This window comes from Balaenoptera acutorostrata, chromosome 10, assembly GCF_949987535.1.
Source record: "Balaenoptera acutorostrata chromosome 10, mBalAcu1.1, whole genome shotgun sequence".
Lineage (NCBI taxonomy): Eukaryota > Metazoa > Chordata > Mammalia > Artiodactyla > Balaenopteridae > Balaenoptera > Balaenoptera acutorostrata.
The window spans coordinates 106,215,794-106,242,287 of NC_080073.1; the positions used below are offsets into that span (position 1 = coordinate 106,215,794).

At 45.1% G+C, this 26,494-nt stretch overlaps 1 protein-coding gene across 3 annotated transcripts in view; it reads left to right on the forward strand.

The window, feature by feature from the left end:
• GMDS (GDP-mannose 4,6-dehydratase) overlaps window positions 1-26,494 on the forward strand; it is a 486,505-nt gene that overhangs the window by 212,214 nt on the left and 247,797 nt on the right. For 2 of the 3 annotated variants that reach the window (XM_057554716.1, XM_057554715.1), the window contains exon 7: window positions 23,337-23,464. In XM_057554716.1, coding sequence (XP_057410699.1) covers window positions 23,337-23,464 — 128 coding nt within the window. Of the gene's footprint in view, window positions 1-23,336; window positions 23,465-25,349; window positions 25,494-26,494 lie in introns of those variants that run through there. The other variant, XM_057554717.1, reaches the window with a different exon arrangement.

Genomic DNA, 26,494 nt, shown 5'->3' on the forward strand with positions numbered 1-26,494 from the left:
ATGTCTTGGCTATTGTAAATAGTGCTGCAGTGAACATTGGGACGCGTGTATCTTTTTGAATCATAGTTTTGTCTGGATAAATGCCCAGGAGTGGGATTCTAGGATCATATGGTAATTCTACTTTTAGTTTTTTAAGGAACCTCCATACTGTTCTCCATAGTGGCTGCACCAATTTACATTCCCACCAACAGTGTAGGAGGGTTCCCTTTTCTCCACACTCTCTCCAGCATTTATTATTTGTAGGCTTTTTGATGGTAGCCATTCTGACTGGTGTGAGGTGATACCAAATGGGACCTAATTAAACTTAAAAGCTTTTGTACAGCAAAGGAAACCATAAAGAAAATGAAAAGAAAAGGTACAGGATGGGAGAAAATATTTGCAAATGATGCAGCTGACAAGGGATTAATCTCCAAAATATACAAACAGCTCATACAGCTCAATATCAAAAAACAAACAACCCAATCAAAAAATGGGCAGAAAATCTAAATAGACATTTCTCCAAAGAAGACATACAGATGGCCAACAGGCACATGGAAAGATGCTCAACATTGTTAATTATTAGAGGAATGCAAATCAAAACTAAAAGTAATGCTTCTTTTTTTATTTTAAAGAAAAGTAAACAGTACAGGAGGGTATAAGGAGAAGAGAGTTCCCTCCCTCACACCGACTCCCAGCCCCATCCTGAGGCCCACTGTTGACTTTCCTTCAGAAGTGGTGCAAGCGTCTCCACCTCAAATGTAACAGTAGGTCTCCACCTACATAACAGTAGGTAGTTCCATACGTAATGTTCTGCATCTAGGGCTAAATGTTTCTTAAAAACTTGACCTGTAGCACACACCACATTGTTTTGTTTTATTATATATCTAGAACCAATGATATCTCATTTTTTTTCATTTATATAATCGAATAATGGAAAATAATTAAAATAGAGTATATGTGAAACTGATGTGATACTTATCTGATATCTAATAGTTAATACTTACAACATTTCTTGAAACTTGAAAATTAATTTTCATATTAAATTAATCTGATAATAGTATTGTTGTTTTGTCACAGTTAATTGTTATTTTTTAAGGAGATTCTTTGCCAGACTGAGAATTTCTTCATGTTAGGGACTATATTATGTTCTTAAGTCAGCAGCATCTAAAACAGTGCCTACCTGCTAATAAGCATTCAATAAATATTATATAAGTTTCAGGTGTACAACATAGTGATTCACAGTTTTTAAAGGTAATACTCCATTGTAGTTATTATAAAATATTGGCTATATTCCCTGTGCTGTGCAATATATTCTTCTAGCTTATTTATTTTATACATAGTAGTTGGTAGCAAACTGTTTTGAAGTAAAGATTCTGTCTGATATACTTTAGTAAATACCCAGAATTCACTTTTTAAATTTATTTATTTTTATTTATTTATGGCTGTGTTGGGTCTTCGTTTCTGTGTGAGGACTTTCTCTAGTTGCGGCAAGCGGGGTCCACTCTTCATCGCGGTGCGCGGGCCTCTCACTATCGCGGCCTCTTGTTGCAGAGCGCAGGCTCCAGACGCGCAGGCTCAGTAGTTGTGGCTCACGGGCCCAGCTGCTCCGCGGCATGTGGGATCTTCCCAGACCAGGGCTCGAACCCGTGTCCCCTGCATTGGCAGGCGGATTCTCAACCACTGCGCCACCAGGGAAGCCCCCAGAATTCACTTGTAATTGCCGCTAGCTTGTACGCCTGTGATTGCTCTAGTACTTTGAGTGAGTTTATTTTCTTAAGTAGGTTGAGCATTTGTCTGCACCTCAGCCCTTTCACCCTGTTATCTCGGGGAGCACTTTTTTTCTAGTTGGTGCAGTGGTAAACCTCAGTCTCGTCTAAGGTACATCATCACAAATGCCCGATTAAGTAGAGCCCAAACGGATGCTACTTTTTTGGGACATGTACTTTTTCTCTAACAAAAAACAGTTGACAAGGCCCCTTTTGACTGCATGAGTAACATTTCATGAGAATTGGTGACTTTAAAAGGTATGGAAGAAGTATGTTTTAATACAAAGATATTCTAGAGCAGAGCTTGGCAAGCTATGGCTGGTGGGCCCAGTTCAGCCCACCTGGTTATTTTTGTAAGTGCAGCATCCTTGGAGCCCGGTCACGTCCAGGTGTTACACAGTATCCGAGGCTGCTTCCGCAGTGGAGGCCTGGGGCCTGCAAAGCCCCAAATGTTGACTGTCTGCCCTCTAAGAAAACGTCTGCTGCCCCCCTGCCCCCAGGGGGATAGTTAGATCCTCAACAGCAAGAAACGGTTCACTTGGGTTTAGTATGGGTTTCTCCCGAGGCCGCAAGATAGTCTGATAGAAAGATTTCCAATAAACATTAAAGTCACATTGAGTCAGAAGTTAACCCGCCCGTAGCAGAACTCCTGAAGTGTGTTGTCAGTTGGGGGTTCCCCTGTGCTTTGCCGAAGTACCGAGGGGGCACCCAGGTGACCTGGCAGCTGAGCGGGGCCCAGCCGTCCTCCCTTCAGGACGCGCTGTCACCAGGCTTTGCCCGCAGTGTGTGTCTTCTCTCCATTGCAGTCCTCGGTGGTTCTCTTTAAGGATGCTTACTTTGTTATGTGATGAGAAGTTCACAGTAGCTCTGAAGGTAGTCGGGGTCACCTGTGGTTGGCACAGAGCTGGCAGTTGGGAATCACTGATCTAGTGAAGAAAGCCGTAATCCGGGGACGGGGCCCATTTCCCTCCGCCATCTCTGCTCATTCTTTCAGTGACGGCTGGTTGGCTCATGTGCTCATGCTTTAGGTTTGCTTTTTAGAAAGTGTAGTCACTTGAGTAACATTTACTGCAAATTAGCAATGAATGATAGTTTAAATTCTAGAATTATATGTCCATAAAGGCATGGAAATGTCTGTATCATCATATGTTCTGTGAATAACTACCACTATGTATTATATAATGATATTCACAGATATTAACATGGTGCTTTTATTCATAAGCACTCAACTTTTCAAAATAAAAAAATGTACTGTTCTTTTTAAATTAAAAGAATAGTTGCTTTATTTCATGGATAAATTGTACAAAACTGGACACGTATCTGAAAAACCTTTTCTCCTCCTTTTGTTTCTCCAAACTCGAACTTCTTTATCTGTTTAATTTATGTATTTCTATATCTGCATGTACATAAATACATGTAGCATTCTGTTAGCCACAAATGTGGCAGTGGTGCCACCTTTCTGCTGAAAATACAGATTTATATATTCTCTGTTTAGAAAATAAAGGCTGTGTTTATTGTCTAGAACTGTTACATTTCTGTGAGGAGAATGTCATATGCAAAAATCTTTTTGCTTTTATTGCTGTTTCTTTGAAAAGCTAATCAGTTAATAAGACTGATGTCACAAAGTTGTTAACTATATAAATTAAACTATGTAAAATATACCGAGAAATTTTAAAATTACTTGAAAGTAGCTCACGAAAAGAAAGTAGCTTCTTTTCAAATACATTGCGTATTATAATAAAATCTGAGATTATTCTACAAATCGGAACATTAAAAGCAAGCCTATTAGGAAAGTTATTGTACCCATGAGCTGCTTTGTTGCATTTTTAATACTCTAAAGGTACTTCTAGAAATATTTTGACAAACTTGTATAACTTACACATTTCTTTATGTGTATATGGAAATTCACACATACTTCTAGTTTTTTAAATTTTTAAATTTAAAAATATATATTAGCCCATGAGATGATACCCTTTCTTTGAAAGAGCTTTTAGGGGACAAACAGTGGACATCCACCTGTATGTGTTCTCCCCAAATACCCTCAGAATTTATGAGATAGAAAGGAATTTAGAGATCTTTCCATTCCATTTGTCTCATCAATGAAGAAGCTGAAGCAGCATGAGAATGAGTTGCCCAAGGTACAGCACTAACAGCTGTCAACACTGAGGCTAGAGATAATCATGGGGATGAGAGGAATGACATAAACATTGCTTGTGTCTGTAGAAAAAGCACATGTACACGTTTTGGAGTTGGCGCTGGAGCAGAGCTGGGGCTTCGCTATGGAATGAAGCAACGGCTCGTGTCTTTGGTAAAAGACATGAATTCATCTGGCTAAATGCAATATGCCTTTCAGATGTTTAGCAGAAATAATCACAGTACAACATTAGTTTTATGAGATTAAAATACAAATGGGATATGAAGCAAAAAACTGATCTTGAGTATCACCAAGAGTTGGCCAGGAGAAAAAACAGAGCTAGTACACAATACATTAAAACCATGTGGCAGTGAGAAGTGATAAAGTACTTTAAATATACCCGTAATTAACAGTTTAAGACTCCCGCAAATGGATGGTGTACTGCTACTGTTTAGGTATCAAGCCATTTTTAGATGCTATAGCACGTTCCTCTAAATATGGGCTTCATAAGAAATCATATCTATCAGTCTAAACACAGTATTCACCTGACTGGGAGAATCTGGCATTTTAAGGTTCATGAACGTGTGGTTTTAAGTTTTAGGCTTGAGCTTTTTTTTTTTTTTTTAAACTGCCAAGTATTTTGCTTCTTAAAATGTCTAACTATATTTATTATCATAAGTTAATCTTCAGATTTTTTAAAACTATAATTCCTGTAAAAATTAACTACCTAAGTCATAATAAAATTTTGGGTAATTTTCCCCTTTATTTTTCTAAAGATTGTCCTTTATTCATTGCTGTAAAGATAAGATTAATACTCCAGGTTAGAGGTTCTCAGCTGGGGGTGGGGTGAGGTGGGGAGAATATGACCTGCCCCCAGAGGACATGTGATAATATCTGAAGACTTTTCTGGTTGTCACCAGCATCTTGGGGGAGCAGGAATGCTCCTAAACATCCCACAGCCCGAGTGTCAGTCGTGCTGAAGGTGACAAGCCCTACTCACCCCAGATGTTACCACCAAATCTAGACGAATGTCATCTCTAAGACCAGGATCTTCTTTTTCTTTATATATCACTTTTACTTTGCAGTAAATCCTTCCTAGACCTTTAGCAAACACTTACCTAAACACAGGAGAAAAGAAATCTGATTTAAATAGCTCCATGTGAAACCATTTAGGCCTTAGGTCTTCTGGTAACTGCAGGTCAGACCCAAGTCAGGGAAGCCCAGAGAACAGAGTTGTTTTTTCAGGGCTCTTCTAACCATCTGGGGCTGAATTCTCACTTTATAGTGACCCAGTGGTCCACAGACCCACATCAAGTTGGGTCCATGACCCTCCCTCCACCTCCAAAATAAATGAGCGTTTTTATCTTCTGTTAAAAGTTATGACAGGAACAAAGCTTTCCTTTGGGAATAAACCCTAGATTCCATGTCCTGGCTATGGTATAAGACAACCATTAAAGTGGATTCGAGATCATCTCTCAGTGCATACATAGGATTCTGGTAGTGTTACTGTGAGAGGTTCACTGTATATGAGAATTTTCCTTTAAAATTATTCAAATTCACAGGTATTTTAGGGCTTTAGGGGACAATAGAATGCATGATACAAATTAAATAGCTGGAACTTGCTTTTATTTAATCCTATGGGCAGAAAGCACTCCTCTTTCTGTATGTGTATGTCTGTTTGTAAATAAAATAATCTTTTAAAACATGACTAAGTATTTGTCGGTCTGGCTAGCAAATTTAAATCGTGGTGCTATAGAAATATCAAGAAACATGCAAACCAGTATCAAACAGCCTGATGTTTTATTTGTGTTTCTGTCTATTAAAGGTGCTTTGTGGTTTTTAGGTGAGCATTATAGCCTTAATTTATTGGAAACAATTTAGCCGCCCATTGTGAAATCAGGGCATGAGTAATCTCACGTGAGAGCTCAGCAGAGCACTGCAGGCTTGACGCAGAACCATTCTGTCTGAGTTTCACGGTTAGGTCACTGGCCACTCACCTTGGACCCACCAAGGTCGAGGTGGCCTCTGGTTGGCACGAAGTGACATCATCTGGTTCACTGTCACCTTTGTGGACTCTGACACTTGGAGAAGGCAGAGCTGTCGGCCTCTGTTATTCTCTGCAGAGACGAGGTGTAATTGCTTAAACATGAAAGACTTGAAGCAATATTGGGTCTAACCAAGGCGGGTTTACCACTAAATAAAGTCAAGTCCTTTCCCACCGGCTGAGATGAGGCTTCTGGGATTGTTATATTGATTTTTTTAATGTTTTGCAATTTCTGTGGCATTTGCATTTGAAACCAAGCAGGCAGCTGTCTGGTGTCACGTACCGGGACCCCCACGTGTAGGCGGGTGGCGTCTGCGGGGGCTGAGTGCCTCAGGCTTCGCAGAGCCAGGCCTGGGCCGCGGCAGCTTGGCCACGGGACTTCGGCAGCCCTCGGTCCTCTTCTGTGGTGATGACGACGTCTGCCTCACGGGAGTGTCGTGAGGACCAGTGAGACAGCAGTGTACGCTGCTTACCTGTGGGGTCCTTGTGAAGCAGAAGCAGGGAGCAGGTGTGAAAAAGATGAGCACGGTTCCTGGTGGGCTGAGAACATTCGTGGTTCTTTGTCCCTCCTGTCTTCTTCCCTCCTCCTGTAGGGCAGGGCTGAGTCCTACAGGCTGGTTTCTGGACCCTCCGCGTCTGAGGGGCCGGGCTCTGCCGGAGCAGCCCTCCGGGCGGGATTCTGGCGGCTGCGGCCTGAGACGTGCACCCACGCGGCCTGCCCGCTGGAGGTGGGCTTGAACCGAACACTGAGGATGTCAGGATGTTTGCTTAGAGCAGTCACCGAGACACCCCCGAGTTGCAGGAAGGGGAGATGTAAGTGCTGCTGGAGAACTGCTGAACCACGGGAAAAGCCAGTTGCAAGTGAGATGCTGGCAGTTAAGCCAGCGAACGTTTGAATTAGCGAAGCCAGAAAAAGATGATGATGAATATGGAAGGATTATGGATAAACACCAAAGGCCTGTGAGAGACCCTTGAGAAAATTAATGAAACCTTCAAGTATTTTTAAAAATGATTCACAAAGTTTTATTAATGGTCCTGTGAAGTGCAACATGTTTTGTCAAAGAAATTACAAACCAGAAAAGAAACTTTTACTTTTTGGCGATACTAAGAAAAAACCCACAAGTACAATTATCATTTAAATTTTATTAATTATAAGATAAATTACAAGTTTTTTCAAAATGGCATTTTCCCCAACATTTAGTTTGAGCCAAAGCTTTCTTTTCCCTGTTTGTCACGGGGTTTTGTTCCCACTTTCAGTTGGCTGTGGTTCAGGTGAGGACTCGGGAGTCTGGCTGAGGAGGCAGGCTCCTGCGCTTACTAAGTGAGTGACTTTGGTAAGTTTCTTCATCTCTCTGAGCCTTGGGTTGGTTTTCTCATTTGTGAAATGGGGTGATAACGGTCTTCACTTAGGGGGCTGTGAGCATTAAAGGAAATAGTGTACGCAGGGTAATTAGTACATCCTACTGTCACCACCACTGCTGAGGTTGCATCTGGAGAAAGGGGGTCCACCTGTGGCCACCTCACAACTTAAATGTGACCATAGGGACTTCCCTGGTGGCGCAGTGGTTAAGACTCCTCGCTCCCGGGTTCGATCCCTGGTCAGGGAACTAGATCCCACACGCAAGCCGCAACTGGGGAGCCCGCCTGCCACAACTAAGACCCAGTGCAACCAAATGAATAAATAAAAATAAAAAAATATTTAAAAGATAATAAAATGTGATAATCATGACAAGAATGATAAAGGGGAAAATTCATAAAGGGACAGGTGACTTGTCTTTCCTGAACAAGTTGAAGAAGTTAAGCCTTCAGAGCTTGGTAACTGGTGACTCAGGTAGACAAGATGGGGCGAAGTAACCCCCTGAGCGCCAGGCACCAGGTGTTGGTAAGAACAGTGTTCTGCACTTGCTGTCTGTGTTTAATTCCCAGAGCTCAGTTAGAGACTAAACTCTGAGCAGAAAAGATTCTTCTGGAGAAAGGATTTAAACCCATGTTAGTCTTCTGGGGTCATCCTTTGTAGAAGAAAACTTTTTCTGTAGAAAATACTGGTTGTAAAGAAGGAAAAGGAAGATGGGAAAAGAGCCACGATAAGCTCAGTGGAGGATCCAGAGCCTTGCTTACAATCCAGCTGCTTCTGGCCGGGGCACAGGCAGGTGCTAAAGCATCGTGACAAGCTGGGGACAGACCGGCCAGGCGGACGCGCCTGCCAGGGGCGCGGCAGAGAGTGTCTGCTGGGGCAGCTCAGCTCCTTAGGTTGCGGTCGTGGTGTGCTGGGGTGAGGGACACTGGAGGTTTTGCCGGAACCGCTGAGCGTCCTTTCTAGTTGGTTAGACACTTGCACACACACGTATGTGCGTGTAAGCTTAGCCTGAGCCCAGATCCAGAGTGGGATTGGCAGCTCTTGTAGCTGAGACACAACTGGTCTGATAGAGGAGGGGTGAGGCCAAGTGAGGGCAGCACTGGCTTCGTTTTCTTAAAAAATTAAGAAATTTGTGAGACTCAGGACCTAAGGACGCAAGGAGCAGTCCTTTGGGTATCAGATTACATACTGAGACCATGAATTGGGAAGGGGGCCTCTCTCCCACGTGTGTGGGGAGCACAGCCCAGGGGGAGGACGCGTTGCCCCTGGAGCCTCAGGACCGTGGACTCTTGGGTCAGGGGCCCCATGGCCAGCTGAGCTCTCGTGCAGGGAACCGTGACGGTGGTTCCTCCTTCGAGTAGTTTAATGCCAGGAGGGTGAGAACTTCAGACAGGTGGTTTTGAGAATATTCAGCATTTCCCACTGGGTCAGCAGAATTTGGCCTTGAATGCTTCTCTGACCTTGGTAGTACCGGCTGATGGACCCCTGGGGCATTCAGTCCTCTGCGTACCTTCAGTAAGTTAGAGTTTGGGCTCAACCTCTCAACAGACCCTATGCCATCTTCCTACATCCCTGGTTGAATGGACACTTCCAGGTGTTGTTACACAGACATTCCTGGTCAGGATGGACCCTAGCGATGGGTCACTTAAACACTCCCGGAGTGAGCAGAGTTGTTGATGTTGAAGAAGGCTTATTTCTGCCAGAATAGGTATATCATTACAATACAACTTTTTAAATGTCTAGTAAGTTTCAGGTTTCTTAAAAGGCACCAAAGCAGGATGTACGTGAGGATAAGTAGCCCATAATGGGATGCAATTAAGGAAGTGAAAATACAGTCTGATCGCAAAGAAACACTTCCTGGCCGTGAGGAAGGTAGGTGTTCAGCATAATTTTATCGGTGGAATAGGGGAAACCCCAGTGCCCACAAGACGCTGAAGAGGCCACAGTGAAGTTCACAGGAAACGTCTCGGCCTGGCCCCAGGTGCCTCTTAAAATCCCAACAATGAATTTGTACAGAAGCAGCAAACCTCTTTGTAAGGAAGAGGAAGGAGATTCTCAGAGGCCCACTGAGGAATCCTGTTGGAGGAAGACCAAGTGAGCCCGTGCTGGTCTGTGCCCCTGGGGGCGGCCTCAGGCCAGTGCTCTCAGAAGATGGTGATTGGCGTTTCATCTGACGTGCTAAACACTGAGGAGTGTTTCCTAACCTGCGAACAAAGGGTTTCCTTATCGGAAATAAATATAAGGCAGGGACTGAAAATCCTTTTAAAAATGAATATCATCTGCTGTGCCCAGCACTGTCATGAGCCAATACACCGCATGTGAAAGAGTGACACGTATTCGCCCCTCTAACAGGTAGACAGGAGACCTTGGTAGACACGGCTGAATGCTGCTGAGTAATCAAGATGGATGCTTATGAACGTGAAATTGCCTTTAGGAGTGGAGGGACCCACGCCCTCGGGTGCGGGTGGAGCTTCCATCAGGGCTGGTCGCCCTCCGCTTTGCAGCCTCGCCTGCAGTGGGAAGATACTGTTGCGCTCCTCTGTGTCTCGGGTGGCGAGTTCGCTTACTTTTCTGTGACAGGAGAGAGTAACGGGAGCCGCGTCAGGAGAGCAAGCGAGCTGACTGTGGAAGGAGACGCGGCTGCCGCCTTTCGTAGACCTTTGTCTTGTCCCCATTTTCTACCAGATGAAGAATTTGAAGCAAGGCCTTTGGAAGATTTTCTAACCTTGCAGTCTTTCCACTGGAATGGCTATAAGCCGATACTGTTTTTTTTTTTTTTAATTTTATTTATTTATTTATTTATTTATTTATTTATTTATTTATTTATTTATTTATGGCTGTGTTGGGTCTTCGTTTCTGTGCGAGGGCTTTGTCCAGTTGCGGCGAGCGGGGGCCACTCTTCATCGCGGTGCGCGGGCCTCTCACTGTCGCGGCCTCTCCCGTTGCGGAGCACAGGCTCCGGACGCGCAGGCTCAGCAGTTGTGGCTCACGGGCCTAGTTGCTCCGCGGCATGTGGGATCTGCCCAGACCAGGGCTCGAACCCGTGTCCCCTGCGTTGGCAGGCAGACTCTCAACCACTGCGCCACCAGGGAAGCCCCCGATACTGTTTTTTTAAAGTTACTTTGAACATGGAATTTCTGTGAAGTGGCCCTGCTCTGCTTCTCAGGTATCAGGACTGTTGTGAGTCGAGATGGAGGCTGAAGAAGGAACTGAATCCACACGGTTTCCGTCCGCGCGTCGTCAGGGAGAAGCACTGCCATTTCTGACGCAGCGCCGTGTCTCAGTTCTGAGGTGCGGCCCAAACGTGACCCAGAACGATGTAGGATAAGTCGTTTTTTAATGTTAATAAATCATTTCTACAAAAAAGAGTTGATTTCAAAGGATGATATACATGTGTCTGTGTTGTTCCCAGGTGTGCTCTGTCCTGTGTGAGTGCGGTGTGTTCTCGGGGCACGGACAGTCTGGCCCTCCTGCACCGTGTCCCTCATCTCTCCATCTCTTTGCTCTGTAGATTTCAGAGCAGATCAGAGGGAAGAGAGACCCAGAGCGCGCAGGGCATCCGGCGGTCGCGGCCGTCACCCCCCCGGAGGAATCGTCCCTGAACTGGGACCTGTGCATCTGTGGGAATCCGGGTTTAGAAACGGCAAAACTCCCACTAACCTTCAGCAAAACTAAAACGGTTGGTGCGTGGTACCCACGCGTGGGAACGGCCAGGGCGTGTGTGGCCAGGGCCGCTGCAGCTGAGACTCTGAGCCTGCAGGTGCCTCCCTCTGTCTTTCTGTCTTGAATTTACCTTTTCAAACCCCTTTCTTCTCTGCAGCCGGAACTGAGGACACCGCAGCCTCGGTCTCACTGCGCCCCCCTCGTGAGGGTCTGGGGAAGGCACTCCCTGTCACCTCGCTGAGGCCCTGCGGCTAGGGCACCAGAGCCGCGGGGGTGCCCGCTGGGGGTGCCAGCGCGTTAGGTTGCCCCCAGGCGGGGGCTGCCAGAGGCGCGACTGGGTCGGGGTGGGGAGTGGTCATTTAGCAAAGTCAGGGAAGCGGAATCGTGGGACCTGAGCCATCGGCTGGAGGGTGAATGAGGAAGGGCTGCCAGTGGGTGGCGAGCTGGTCGCCAAGTGGTGACACACAGAAGTCAGGTCAGCAGAGGTGCAGGGACCAGCAGTGAGATCAGGGCATGTCCCCTGGGGTGACGCGAGGCCTGATGGGGACCTGCAGGTCCAGGGCCGGGGCCAGCGTGCACCAGTGGGGCTGCGGGCAGTGAGGGCGTCCAGGGCCTGAGGGACCAGCCCCCGGGCCTGGAGGGCAGGGGACGTGGGGCGTGGGGGGCCGTCCCGTGTCCCTTGTCCGTTCTGCTGCGGAGCTGCTGCCGCTTCTCCGGCTCGCCTCCTTCTCTCCCTCAGCCACATCCCTGCTGGTCTCAGGGCCTCCCAGCCTCCCTGCCTCCCAGCCTCCCAGCCTCCCCACCTCACAGCCTCCCTGCCTCCCGGCCTTCCTGCTGCTTCAGCCCCGCCGCTCTCTCCTTTTCCGTCACTGCCGCTTCCTCCTCCTCCCCGGCCCCTCTACATGCAGTCAGTAGGTTTGGTTCTTGGACATTTCTGTTCTCTTGCCCACCCCCCTCTCTGGGTCTCATCCAGCCTTGGCCCCGGGACTTGAAATGTCATAAGTGGGTCCCAAATGTGTGCTCTCCCCATGGCCCTCCCAAGGCCGGACCTGGCGTCCCCTCAGCCCTGTCTCATCCGGAGCTCAGTGTTTTGTTCCTTCCTTCCCTGATGGTTTGCTCAGCATGTCATGTGAATAGAGAGACAGGATCACAGTGTTTCTGTGGCAAGGTCAGTGCTACACAGAAACCTGTTGTAATTTGGTGGGAGTTTGTCAGGCTTGGTTTGAGTGAGGCGGAGGCTCTCAGTGGGGACACTTTGTGTTCTCCTGGGGAAGTTGTGGAGCCTGCGGACACGTTTGGGTGTCGCAGTGGGTCGGGGGAGCTCCTGGCCCCGGGCCGTAGAAGCTGCACCCAGGACAGGAGGGCATCCTGCAGCCCAGTGCCGAGTGCCGAGCCAGGACCGGCCCTGGAGTGAGGATGTAGGAACCGGAATGATCCAGCTCCCCCGGGAAAGGCAATGAGCATTTGATGCGAGCAGCGAAGGAGCTTGAACCTCTCTCTTTAAACCCGTATTTATGGCTAGTTGCCGGGAAGTGGTAGCTCGCGTCATGAATGGGCCTCTTGTCAGCCCGGGGTCTCCGCAGGCGCTCCTGGTGGGGCCTGAGTACCTGCAGTTAAACGCTGTTGCTTTTGGCAGGGCTTGGCGGCAGGCGAGGTGCAGGTCCTCTGATCTCCGCGGCCTGCGCCGTCAGCCGTGACCTTCCCCGGGTCTCTTCTTTCCCCACCCCGTCTGCACCAAGCCCTGGCCCAGGCACTGCCCGGCGGGGCGGCCGAGATCGCTGCGGGGTGGGACCCGGGGCCCCAGGCGGAGGTCGTGCGGGGTTCAGGGTACATTGGAACGATTTCTGTTTGCCAGTGAAGATCGTCCAAACTGTCTTTGTACTTTATCTAATTCCAAAAATCTTTAAATCAAAAGCTTTTGGATGAAGTGCTGGGCAGTGGAATAGAAGTTTTATTAGAGGAATTGCGGTCACTTCACATGCTGTCTGGTGCTGAAGGGATAGTGTTACACATGTTTGCGTGTGTGCTCACACACAGCCGCGTGCACGCATGGGCACACGTCCCGACTAAAGTCGCCCCACACTCAGTGCTTCTTTGCGTCTTAGAAGTTGGACAGTGTGACTGCAGGGCCAGCGTGAAACACACGTCTGAAAAGAAGTCACTTTGTCTAATGGGACGAGCAGAAGAGGTGTCCCCGGGGGGCTCACTGGGTCTCCCTCGGCGTTTCTGCCCTTGGTGCCACTGTCCAATGTTGAATTTTGTATTAAAAAAAAAAAAAAAAAGTCTGTTAAAGTGATAACATTGTGGCAGAGATTGTGTTTTAACAGATGATCTAATTCTTTAATTTTAGTAAGTGTGCTACTATTCACATCTTAAAGTTTAATGCTGGTAATTTAAGGTATATGTTTTGTAAAATTTGTCAGTTCTCCTTTTCCTTCAATTTTTGTTTTAGAAGATATTTGACTTAGGGAAATTACGTGGGTGTTTTGTGATACTAGAGTAGAAAGTTTAACAGAAAAGGAACATGTGTATATATACACATGCACACAATGAGGATTAGACTTGGGAGCAAAGCCAGGGTATTAGGGTCTGGCTCTGGCGTCTCTAAGCCCGTGTGTCCCGCTGCCTGCCTTCTCAGTGGGTCCCGGTCATCGGGCCTCAGGGGAGGTGAGGCCCAGGGGGAAGGTCCGCAAAAGCAGGGTGATCTTGTGGGTCAGAATTTCATAAGTATAGTTTGCCTGGTGTGTGAAAAAAATCATTACAAATAGTTGTATTTCAGTCAGAGAAATAGTGTGAGCAAAACAGTGAGACAAATTTCAGGTTTTTACGTATATTTTTATATACATGCATTCACTGTACAGACGTACTCCCTAGAAAAGAAGATGTAAAAATCAAATTTTTCTGAATGTCTAACATGAAAAGAAAAATAAATATGTCCAGGGTGGCACAGTTGTTCACATTGTATCCAGATGTGCAGAGGAAACAAGTTTCTTTATTTCTTTAGGTCTGTCTTTGTCTTCCTGGCAGCCCTGCCCACTGGTAGGCGGGGACCACTAGGGACACCACAGCGCCGCACAGTTCTGGTGGCCTAGTGGGAAACGGTGACTTGAATAGGCTTCTTGGCTGCCCAGCCTCTCTAGTTGGAAGGTTCAGCTTGGGGCCTTGGTGTGGAAGTGGGGAGCAGAACTTCCCCACTTCTGGCAGAGCAAGCCAGACCCTCTCGGGAGGAGACAGTCCTTCTCAGACGTGTCCCTTGGTTTCCAGCAGACTGAGATGACTAACCTCGAACTCACGGTGTCACCATCACTCAAAGTCAGCAGATAAAACAAGAAATCAGTCCCCTAAGAACTTTAAGTATTAGAATTATCAGGTTAGAAGATAAAATTACCAGGATATGTTTAAATAAATAAAATGAAAAATCATAAAAAAGAAATAAGCAACAACAGAATATAAAAAATAGGCAGATCTGAAAGAGAAGCAGAGAGAACTTTACATATGAAAAATTGAAATAAAGAATTTTATGCATGACTTAAATATTAGGCTGCTAAGAGAAAATTAGATGGATCTAAGGAAGGTGTATTGCAGAGAAGACAAAGAGAGGGAAATTATAAAAAAAAGAAATTAACAGACTGGCAGGTAAAGTGAGAAGGTCCAACGTTCTTTCCCAGGAGGAAATAGAAAGAAGAAAATAGAGCGAAGAAGAGGCAGTATGTGAAGAGGTACACGTATTGCACAGATACAGGAACACGTGTACACCAAGCAGAAAACCACATCTAGACACATGGACCTGAAACTCCAGGATGCAAAAGACAAAGAAGCGTCTTTAATCTCACGAGAGGAAAAAAGGTGAATGACAGTTACCCTGGCCACCTCTTATCCAGAGCAAAAAAATGGAACCCAGAAGGTAGAGTATTAGTACCTCCAGATGCTAAGAGAAAATAATTTTCAACCTGGCATTGTATAATTATCAAAACTATCTTTCAAAATCGAGCCAATTTCTCTGCTTTAAAGGAACTTCTAAAGAATGCATTTTAAGAAGAAAGGAAATTATGTCAGAAGAAAGATTCAAGAAAGTAGGATGAGAAAGGAAATTGGTAAATATGGGAATATGCACAGCATTTCCAATCCAAAATTATAAATAAATGTGTATTCTCTGAAAAAAAAGAGATCGGGGAGCTATTCAAAGTAACCGAAGTGAACTAGCACAGCTAAAACTGAGAGGAAACTTATTTTATCACCTTTAATCTATTACAGCTGGAGACTCTGTTTGACAATTTTGCTCATGAAAGATATATAATTACCCTTAAGATGACATTAAAATAATCTGGGACTTCCCTGGTGGCGCAGTGGTTAAGAATCCGCCTGCCAATGCAGGGGACACGGGTTCGAGCCCTGGTCCGGGAAGATCCCACATGCCATGGAGCAACTAAGCCCGTGAGCCACAACTACTGAGCCTGCGCTCTAGAGCCCACGAGCCACAACTACTGAAGCCTGCGTGCCACAACTACTGAAGCCCATGCGCCTAGAGCTCATGCTCTGCAACAAGAGAAGCCACTGCAGTGAGAAGCCTGTGCACCGCAATGAGAAGCCCGCGCACTGCAACGAAGAGTAGCCCGTGCTCGCCACAACTAGAGAAAGCCCGCACACAGGAACAAAGACCCAATGCAGCCAAAAATAAATAAATAAAAATAAACTTATATTAAAAAAAAAAATCTAACAATGCCTGATTCACGTTTCATCATATTTTTTCAAATGTTCTAATCCTTGATTCTTACAACAGGTGGAGTGGTGGCCCCCAAAAGATATGCCCACATCCTAATTTCCTAATTCCCAGAACTTGGGAATGTGACCTTATTTGGAAAAAGGTCTTTGCAGATGTGATCAAGTGAGGGATCTGGAGACAGAGATCATCCTGGATTGCACGGGTGGATCCTAAATCCAGAGACTGTCACCGAACGAAGTTCCTGTGCCCGACACACAGTGAGGCCAAACACACCGAAACGTCGGAGTCTGGAGCAGAGAAAGGTTTATTGCAGGGCCGAGTGAGGAGAGCAAGTGGCTTGTGCCCAGAAAACTCCGAACTCCCCGAGGGCTCCAGCATGCTTAAAGGACGGGTGAGGGAGGGGCGTCCAGTGTGTGTGATCAGCTCGTGCACGATTCTCTGATTGGTTGATGGTGATCAGCCCTTAGGGGCCGCTGGGTCCGGGCTCTGTGGTCAGGATCAACAAGTAGTTAATGTCTTCCACTTGGTGGTGGTTTTAGCATCTGAAAACCTCAGGAAATATGCGTGAGATACTATGATCTGGGTACTTCAGAGAGGAGCTGCAGCAGAGCATGTGCGGGGGGCGTGTGTCTCGCAGGGCCCCATGGGGTCCTGCTCGGTTACATGACAGGTGTCCTCATAAGAAACAGAAGAGGCGACGACACAGACCCTGGAGGAGGAGGTGGTGTGCAGACGCAGGGATGCAGCCATGGCCCAGGGGGACCAGGAGCCCCGACACAGAAGGCAGAGAAAGGCTTCCTCCCTGGATTGCCCAGGGGGAACGTGGCCCCGCGGAATCTCAGGCTTACGGCCTGCAGACTGTGAGAAATTACGGAAACCACCTGGTTTTTGTAATTGGTTATGGCAGCCAGAGGAAGTTAATGCAGTTACCGTTAAATGTATACTTTCTGTAATTCTCTGTTTACCCTAGTGTGACTCCGAAGCCAGGTTTTCGGGCCTGCTGTCCTCCCCTGGGTCTCTGGGAGGTGGTGTCCGGCGCGTGGGACGCGGATGTGGCCGGTTGGACCTCGTGTTGGCAGGGGCCCCTGGTGTCCTCAGGCCCGGGTGCAGCTCTCTGCCCGGAGGCCTGCTGGTCTCAGCTGCACCCTTGCCTGGTGGCCGAGCAGGTGGCGTGGGTTCTGCCGGGCCCTTCCTGTGTCTGCGCCCATCAGCCCAGGGCCTTCTCTTTCCTGGGCTCCTGGCTCTGCCCGTGTCTGGCTCCGTGGACTGTAGACCCACTGCCCCGTCTGACCCGTGGTCCCCTCCGGGTGGTCTTACCCGGCTCACCGGTGAGGGCGGAGGGCCTCCACGCCGGCTCATCTCATTAGTGTCCCTGGTGCAGCCGCCCCAGGCTGGTCAGGCCCGGGTGGCTTCCTCGGGGGGCTCCCCGGACTCCACAGGCCGCACGGCACAGGCTTCTCCTCGGCCGTGTCCTCAATCTGCTCTGCTTGGTACCGCAGCCCAGAGGCTGCGTTCACCTGGAGGCTCTCCTGCCTCTGCTGTCCTTCCCCACGAGCCCTGGAGCCACCCCTCCCGTCCTTCCCGCCTGGACACGGGCCTGGCCCTGCCCCCCAGAGCCTGAGGGCGTCACCCATGGGAGGGACTTTGGGCTACGACCACACTGGCGTCTGCTGCACTGAAGTTATCTAGAAAATTACTTTCCCATGAAGCCTTGCTTTCACACTTGCTGTCTTGTTCCAGAATCCTATTTTGAATGATAGGGATGAGTATTACCTGGGTCCTTCTGACTGTCTGGTGTAGCTCTTCTCACCTTTCCCCAGCCTTGGGTTAACAGCGGAGAATGTCACATAAAGAGAGACGCATGAGAAAAAAGCTTTACTATTTTAAAAGATTTATCACAGTAAAAATATCCAAGACAATAAACCTTTATGACTAATACAGTATTCTACAGCCTTTTAATTTAGCATCTCATTTGATCCTTAGTATCGATTATTATCCCATTTTATAGATAAGACAACTGAGACGTTAAGACATTTAAGGTCATGGCACTGATACAAGTAACAGAATTAAAAATAACTCACAGGGCGTGTAACCCTACTTCCAGAATCTACCTGAAAGCCCTCACCCTTTGCCTCAGATTGGAAATGAAAGATGAAGCTGTTTCCAGGTCCTCAGATGGCATTCCCGCCCTGCTACCAGCCCTGACCCCGCTGGGCCCACCATGGCTTGGGCAGTCTTGGAGACTCAACTTTGAATTTAAATAAATAATAATAGTATTTTATCCAGCGTAGTTTGGTGTTTTTTAATGTGGCAGTTTTTCTTGTTGGCTGTATTGCCAAAACAAAAGCTCTGTATTTTTCATTCTGTCAACGCTAGCAAAACTCATGATCTCAATCTTAGAGCCAGTATTTGGACTAAAACCCGTTTTAATTGGTCTCTTTCTTTTTTTATATATATTTATTTTATTTTATTTATTTTTGGCTGCGTTGGGTCTTCGTTGCTGTGCACAGGCTTTCTCTAGTTGTGGCGAGCGGGGGCTACTCTTCGTTGCGGTGCAAGGGCTTCTCATTGAGGTGGCTTCTCCTGTTGCAGAGCACAGGCTCTAGGCGCAAGGGCTTCAGTAGTTGTGGCACGTGGGCTCAGTAGTTGTGGCTCGTGGGCTGTAGAGCGCAGGCTCAGTAGTTGTGGCGCACGGGCTTAGTTGCTCCGCGGCATGTGGGATCTTCCCGGGCCAGGGCTCGAACCTGTGTCCCCTGCATTGGCAGGCAGATTTTTAACCACTGTGCCACCAGGGAAACCCAGGTCTCTTTCTTATTAGTATACATTTATATGGATATTCTATTTTCCTTGGTTAATGAGTTTACCTTGAAAAAGTAACCTACTATGAGGTTAGAAATGTTTATTAGTGCTTTGGCTGTGTAAGTAAGTCCACACGCCTGCCTCTGGCTGTTTATTCAGACGTTCAAAATCAGAGAATTAAGAGACTTAGTCATAAAAGAACTAAGAAATCTGAACTTTTCATTTAGGCTTAATTACAGGTACCATTAACATTGTAATGTAATAATTGTAATAATAGGTAACATTTATTGAGAACTTGCTAATCACATTACCTAGATTTTCTCAGTTAAACATCAAACCTACATGGTAAGTACTGTTATTATCCTTGTTTTACAAACAAGGACGTGATGATATTAATTCCGTCTGTGTCTGTAGTGATTCGTGGTCTGCAACGCCCTGTCCTCTGCTTGGGTGTCCCTGTGACTTGGCCTGGCAGGTGTTCCTGTCCTGTGGTGTGCAGGGACTGTTACATGGTTTGTGTAGCAGAGCCAGTGACCAGCAGCCTTTGGTCGGTTCACTGGGCTGACTTTCCATTTCTCGGTCTTCTTCCTAGCTACGGTCTTGTAGTGCAAGGCTCTTAGAGATCAAGTATCTATGTACATAATTATGGGAGTTCCATAATTGGAGTGTGCTGTAATAGCAAAACCACTCAGGTGATCTAGTCTGGGGAGGGACGCGTCCTGCATTGCGGGTGGGTTGGTGACAGCAACACAGGTGGGAAAGCGAGGGACACGGCTTGGGTCAGGCTGCTGGCTGGACAAAGTGACTGCTAAGGCCTCAGCCCTCATGTGTCATGATTTGCTTATAGTTCTCTCCAAAAAACAGCAGTCTTGTGTGATAAGGAGTGAAAATGAAGAGAACAAATTGAGAAAAAAATCATTTTAAGCCTCTCCCAGGAATGAACGAAGCATATGGTGGAAGTAATAATGTTTAAAATGAATCTGAAAATGAAATTAAGGAAAGTTACAGTTATAATAACATCAGAGGGAATAAAGTCCTTAGGAACAGATTTAACAAAAGCTGTGCAAAACGTATTGTCTAGAAACTACTGAGCACTGCTGAAAGCAGTTTACGAAGACACAGATCAATGGAAAGAGCCCGTGTGCTGATGAGCTGGAAGGCGAAGTGTTGCTGAGGTGGGCAGTGCTCCCCACACTGACCTACAGATTCAACACCATCCCTGCAAAATCCCGGGTTGCTTTTTTGCAGAAATTAACAAGCTGATGCTAAACTTCGTATGGAAATTCAAGAGACTGAGGATAGCTAAAACAGTCTGAAGAAAGAACACAGTTGGAAGACTCACACTTCTTGATTTGAACCCTTACCAGAGACCTATAGTAATCAAGAAGGTGTGGTACTGTCCTAAACATAGGCGTTTCGGTCATTGGAATAGGACTGAAAGTCAGAAATAAACCCATGCGTCTATGGTTAATTGCTTTTCGACAAAAGGTATAAGGCAACTCAAATAGGAGAAAGAATAACCTTTTCAGCAAACACATAGTGCCAGGACAGCCCTATATCCACATGCAAGTGAATGAAGTTGGGCCCTTTCATCTTAACCACACACACAAATTAACTAAAATTGGGTCAAATACCTACAGGTAAGAACAAAATCGATACAATTCATTAAAAAATATAGGAGAAACTCTTCAAGACCTTCCTTGGGCTAGGCGAAGCCCTTTTGGATATGACACCAAAAGCTCATACAACCAAAAAAAAAAAAAAAAATAGGCAAATTGAGCTTCATAATAACTAAAAAAACCTTTTGTGTGTCAAAGGACACCATCAAGAAAATGAAAATATAACCTATACAATGAGAGAAAATGTTTGTAAATCATATATCTGATAAAGGACTTGGATCCAGAATGTATGAAGAACTCTTACAGTTCAGTATTAAGAAGACAAGTAACACACTTTAAAAACTGGACAAAGAACCCAAATAGACATCTCTCCAAAGAAGATATGCCAGTGACCCATAAGTACATGAGGACGTAGAGGGTTAAAGTCAGTAGTCATCAGAGAAATGCAAATCAGAACCACAATGAGATACCACTTGGTACCCGTCAGGATGACTGTCATCAAGAAGATGGAACCCTAGCGACTGTTGGGAAGGGTGTGGGCACGTGAGAGCCCAGTGCCCTGCTGGCGGGGCTGTCACCTGCTGCATCTGCTGTGAAGCGCAGTCGGCAGTTCCTTAACAGGTTCATTGTAGAGCTGCCCTGTGACCCAGTGATTCCATCTGTAGGTGTCTACCCAAGAGAAATTAAAACATAATCCCCACACAGAAGCTTGTGCATCCGTGTTCACTGCAGCAATATTCACAATAGCCAAAAATGGAAACAACCCAAATGTCCATTTACTGATGAATGGATAAATGAAATGTGCTCTGTCCGCATAATGAGATAGTATTCAACCATAAAGAAGGAAGGAGGGATTGATTCATGTAACATAGATGAACCTGGAAAATGTTAGGCTAAGTGAAAGAGGCCAGTCACGAACGACCACATATTATATGATTCCATGTATGTGAAGTGTTCAGAATAGGCAAATCTCTAGTGACGAAGAAATGAATGAGTGGTTGCCCAGGGCCAGGGGGCTGGGGGAAGATGGGGCGGGATGGCTAAAGGGCGCAGGTTTCTTTTGGGGGCGGTGAGAATGTCTAAAATTGATTGTTGGGCTGGCTGCACAGTCTGTGAATGTACTAGAAGCCATGGAATTGTACACTTTAAATGGATGAATTGTATGGTATGTGAATTACATCTCAATCAAGCTGCTATAAATAAAAAATTAAAATTAAGTTCTAAGAACTAGAAATTTCAAGTAACTGACTAGGTATCCAAGATCATTTTGGATCCCGAGAAGGAAGGCTCCATGCCCACTAGCATCCATGCCAAGTGCTGGCAGGTGAGAGCCTGGGCTTTGCAGCCACACAGACCGAATCGGACAGCTGGCTTAGAAGGGCCAGTTTGCACAGCTTCTCTGAATCTCAGCTTCGTCATCTACAAAATGCGGGTAATAATTCTTAGCTCGTGGGTTGCTCATCAGAGGGGCGGAGTTGTGGTCGCTGCGGCATCGTGCACGGGGCCCTGACTCGTCTCGTCCCTGCAGACCTGCCATCTCACTTCTCGCAGCAGGGGTTGCTTTGTCCATCTCCCCCTCTCTGGGCTACTTTAGCAGGGGGGGCCTCCTCTTCACTCCCTGCTGCCCCTGCTCAGGGCTCGCTGCTTGGTGCTCACTCAGTGCTGGTTGAGGGAATAAACAGCAGGCCGGAGTAGAATGCTGGAACAACGTCAGTGCTTCCACTGCACCCCTAAGCATTACTTTACTGGTAGATAGAATAATCTGAGCTATTTGGTGTTGGGAGCTTCATCTGATGATTTGGCATCACACATTTATCTAGTAAATTTTGGCATGATGGTATAGTCCTGACATTAAAGCACAAAGACAGGCATCAAGTCTAAATTTAATTATAAATTTAAATTATTAGAAAATAAAAAGTTGCTAGTTGGTAATAGATTGAGAAGGATTGTGCCTGATAAATACTTCATTTTCAAAGGCTCTTTTTTGAAGGAGCACTTGTGTTTTATAAGCTGCCCTGCAAATTTGAAACTGGATTTCTTCAAGTACTCTATCAACTGCTAAGAGAAACTGAAAATTTGGATTTCCATGGAAGTCTTATCGTAATTTTTAATGATAGGGCAGTGAAATGTGTCTACTGAGTTTGTGTAGTAAGTGAGTCTAGTACGTGTTTGAACTTGTATGGGGCTATCTTCTTGCCAAAACTGAGAAAACCTATTTAGAAAAATTCCCCTTATCTCTGTGCCAGTTTCTCTAGAAGCCCAAGCTTTCTCATAACATTCACCTCCCTGTTTCTTATGCAAAAGAACAAAGCTAAAGTTATTGCTATGTGATAATTATGATGGTAATGTGTCTAAACTCTTTGAAGCCATTATTGACTAGCTCATGTGCCTGTTAATTACCTTGAGATTTTGGCATTACCTGGTGCTTTGTGATGACCTTACCTAGATACAGGGGTATAGATAAACTTATCTCAGAAGTGCCTTTTAATTTTGTCCTTCTTTGTGATCTTTTAAAAGTGGACAGAAGCTTTCATTAAAGACCAGAGAACTTTAAAACAATTTCACTCCTTTAGTTTACGACACCTTTCATCCAATCATATCAAAATATTTATACAGAATTCAGGAATCCTATCCTGCAGTTGACACTTGGATGAAATTAGAAGGTGGCACTGTAGTGAGTACAGATAGTCTAGAAACTTATGACTTAGCACCGGTTGGCTGTGCAGGTTTCTAAATAAGGGTGATCACCACTTACGCATTTCTTCTTCGTTTTCTTTAGTTACACCCTGGGAGCTAAGTTGCTCTCCTCTCTCTCTCCCCGTGAACCCCAAAGTAGTTTTATTAATAGGAATATATGATGTTTATGTTCTTGAAAAAATCAGGGTGGTCTGATTCTGGCATTTCCCTTCGTCCAACCCTGTTGAATTTTCTGTTTAAAAACTGGCATTCCGAGAGCTTTTCTCTGGCTGGGTGCCTGGATCGCATGTTACAGCAGCAAATGAGGAATGCCAAGACGTCCCCCAAAGACAAATGTTTGTTATGGCAGTGGAGCTGATGTGACACTCAGAGCGAGAGCTCCTTAGCTCGTCTGAATGACAGTTAATGGTCTTTTTCATTTTCTTTTCTTTTATTATTATTTTAAAGGGGGGAAAAGAATGAAAGAAATGCCCAGAGGCTGAGATTGTGTTTGGTTCACCAAACTGTTAAATGTCAAATGCACTTGACTGATAATGCATCTTTTGTCTCTTTTAGGAGCTAATTTTGTTACTCGAAAAATTAGCCGGTCAGTAGCTAAGATTTACCTTGGACAACTGGAATGTTTCAGCTTGGGGAATCTGGACGCCAAACGAGATTGGGGCCACGCCAAGGACTACGTGGAGGTAGGAACCCTCGCGTTTTGGTCTTTAAGTACCTGTAGCCGCTGGCATCCGGATGCCAGGCCTCGGGGAGAGCTCTCCTGGAGGTGGCGGCAGGTGGCAGGGACGCTGGTGCTGATGCAGATGTGGTGAAGCTCACACTGGGCCCCCTCCCGGCTGGATGGTCAGCGGTGTGTGCAGGCCGTCCCGCACCCCCCTGGAAGGGGGAAACCTCTCACAGCCCGTCTTTTAATCATTCAAAGTGAAGGTGCCTGTCAGTGGTCTGGATGATGGATAAAAAGTAAATGGTGTTCTTTCCTTTCTAAAGCGTCTTCCTCGTGCCACTCCCTCATCCCTGCCCAAGACACGCGTAACTAACTGTGAGAGCATCTTGTTATAACAGAACTAGTCCTCAGACCTGCAAGAAATACTGCCTGATTTCAATTTGTATAATCTGAGACCTTCAGGTTTACATTATTGTACTAATCACTCCCAGAGTGCTGTTCTTACAGAGCGATTGGTTCAGACTCTGCTTATTACCTGTGCGCTTGGTAGCCTGTGACTCACACCCGTGATTGTGTCCATTCAATAAAGAGCAAAGAGAGAGATGCTAGTAATAACGCTATTGCAGAACAACGGGTGTAGTTAAAGGGAAATTCAAACTTTCAGTCTTGGGATTTATGTGCATATTAAGTTTTGGTTTGGGTTACATATGTTACATATATAAGTAGTATGATTTTTCTTTAAACAAATTATTACCTCTTACCTTTCCGGCATTAGTATGCTTTTAGATATCCGTGGTGATTCTGTGGCCAGACGTGAAGGAGCATGTTGGTGACATTGTGTTTGTCCCAGAGTCTGCTGGTCCTTGTTTAGGTGCTTACAGATTTCCTGTACTCGGGAGACTATTTCTGTCCTCAATGATGCCTCTCTGGGAAACCGGATCTGGTTTCCTAAGCAAACAAGCAGTTCACTGGCTAACCCAGAGGTCAGCTTCAGAGTGTTATTATTTTTGTGTGTAACAATTTAAAATGTTGCATACTTAAACACCTAATTCTGATTTATATTACAGACAAAAAGATTTCTGATTTTAAATTTTGAACAACGTAACATTTAGATCATTTAAATGTATTCTTCTAAACTGTAAATACAATGAAGCATTTTATGATAGTCGCCCTTGGATATATCTTAAGAACATTACGTTAAAAATATGTAAGACCATACTTTCAGAAGTAATAAGAAAGTGGGAGAAAGGAGATGTTTAACAAGAGAAGCTGAAACTTTCTTTTGTCTAACCTGTATGGTCTTACCTTCTTAAAAATATGAGGCAAGTTTTGTAAAAATAAGTGCATTATTTTTTCAATAATATCATTTTGGTGTATAACCTTTTAGCTTCTGCATTTACTTAGAGCTACACAGAAGGCTCTGTAGGTATCCATCTTTATCCAAAGTCTTGTTCTTCAGTTTCGGGAACCAAATAGATCAAATTTCATTCTATTTTATTTTATATTTTTGCACTGGGGTACAAAAGAAGTTTGTTATTGGAACTCAGAAATAGATTTTGATAGTGTGAGAAACAGTATATCAAAATGTTAGTAATACTTATTTTTGGTTATGTTTATTTTCTTCTGTATACTTCGGTATTTTCCATATATTGAAATGAGTATGTATAAACTTTTTCAATCAGGGAAAAAGATAAATGACATTTTGAAAACAGGCCAGAAAAATTCAACAAAAAGGCATGAGACTGTTACATAAACACATAAGTAACAAGAAAACTTTTCGTGAGCTCAGTGGGTCTGCGGGAAGGACCGTGCTGTCGTCTCATCCCCAAATGCCGAGGGTAGCACTGCTCCTGGGTGTAGTGCAACCCTGGCACAAAGGGCCCACATTTGTATTTGTTTAACAGGAAAGTATTTCAGAAACACTGTGGCTCAAAGACTTCAAAAAGGTCTTCCCAAATGATGTCATTTTCAAGATTCCTTGCCGAGATGTGTCAGTACAGCAACCGCAGGAGCCAAGATATCCGGGAGAGTAAGACGTGAGGGTTAAGAGGTTCTGGCTTTTCAGTAAGAGTGTCACATTTTCAGACTTCACAAACACACATACAAAGTTAAGTCATTCTCGTTGACGTTCAACACCTGATTTGTTCCATAATACAGGTGGGTTTTGCATATTGAGGATTCCCTTGGCTCCGACAGTAACACATGTTGATGCTCTAAAAAGCATTTGCTCACTTATGGGTTCTGAAAGAAGTCGACATTTCATGATTTCTAAAAAAAGTGTCATCATTAAATAAGAATCCATAGTTCGCTATCTCCATTTTAAGAAATATTACCATCCTTTGCATTTCTAAATATATTAAAATGAGGTTACTTCACAGACTTATGAGTAGAAGTAGGTGTGGCCAAAATTAAAATCAACAAGGCTAAGAATGAAAAATGAGAAGCATTGTTTGTTTAAAAGACATCTGCATCCTGGCGCTATAATCAGCTTTAGAGTAAAGAAGCCTTGGCCAGCACAGATCAAACAGGTCATAATAACATCTCATTTACATATGCTTTAATTATATAATCCCTCTCATTTATACGTAAACATGTTGTATTTGTAAATCTTTAGATTAAGTGACTTATATGTTCTTATTTATGGATGAATTTTAATGATGAAGAGTAGAGAGCGTTTGCCAGACTGGGTGTAGGTGATCCCAGCTGGATCAGTGAGCCTCAGTCTTAACAAGGTTTTATACATCAATTTATCCATCTGCGAAAAGGACATAATAGCCATCCTGTTAAAAATCAGCATTAATGTGCTATACACCCCTGATGAGAATCTATCTCTTCCTTGTAAACATTTTTCCAGCAATTTATACAAAGCCATTTCCTGTTGCTGATTCAGATTCACTAACTTCTGTTCTTAGTCTTGTTTCCTAGATCAAAATGATTTAAACATTATTTGAGTGGGTAAGAGGTATTTCAACTTGAAATGAAGAATATAAAAACTATATTAAATTATATGGTACTTTAGAATAAACAAGTCATGTGCAGTTACATCTTT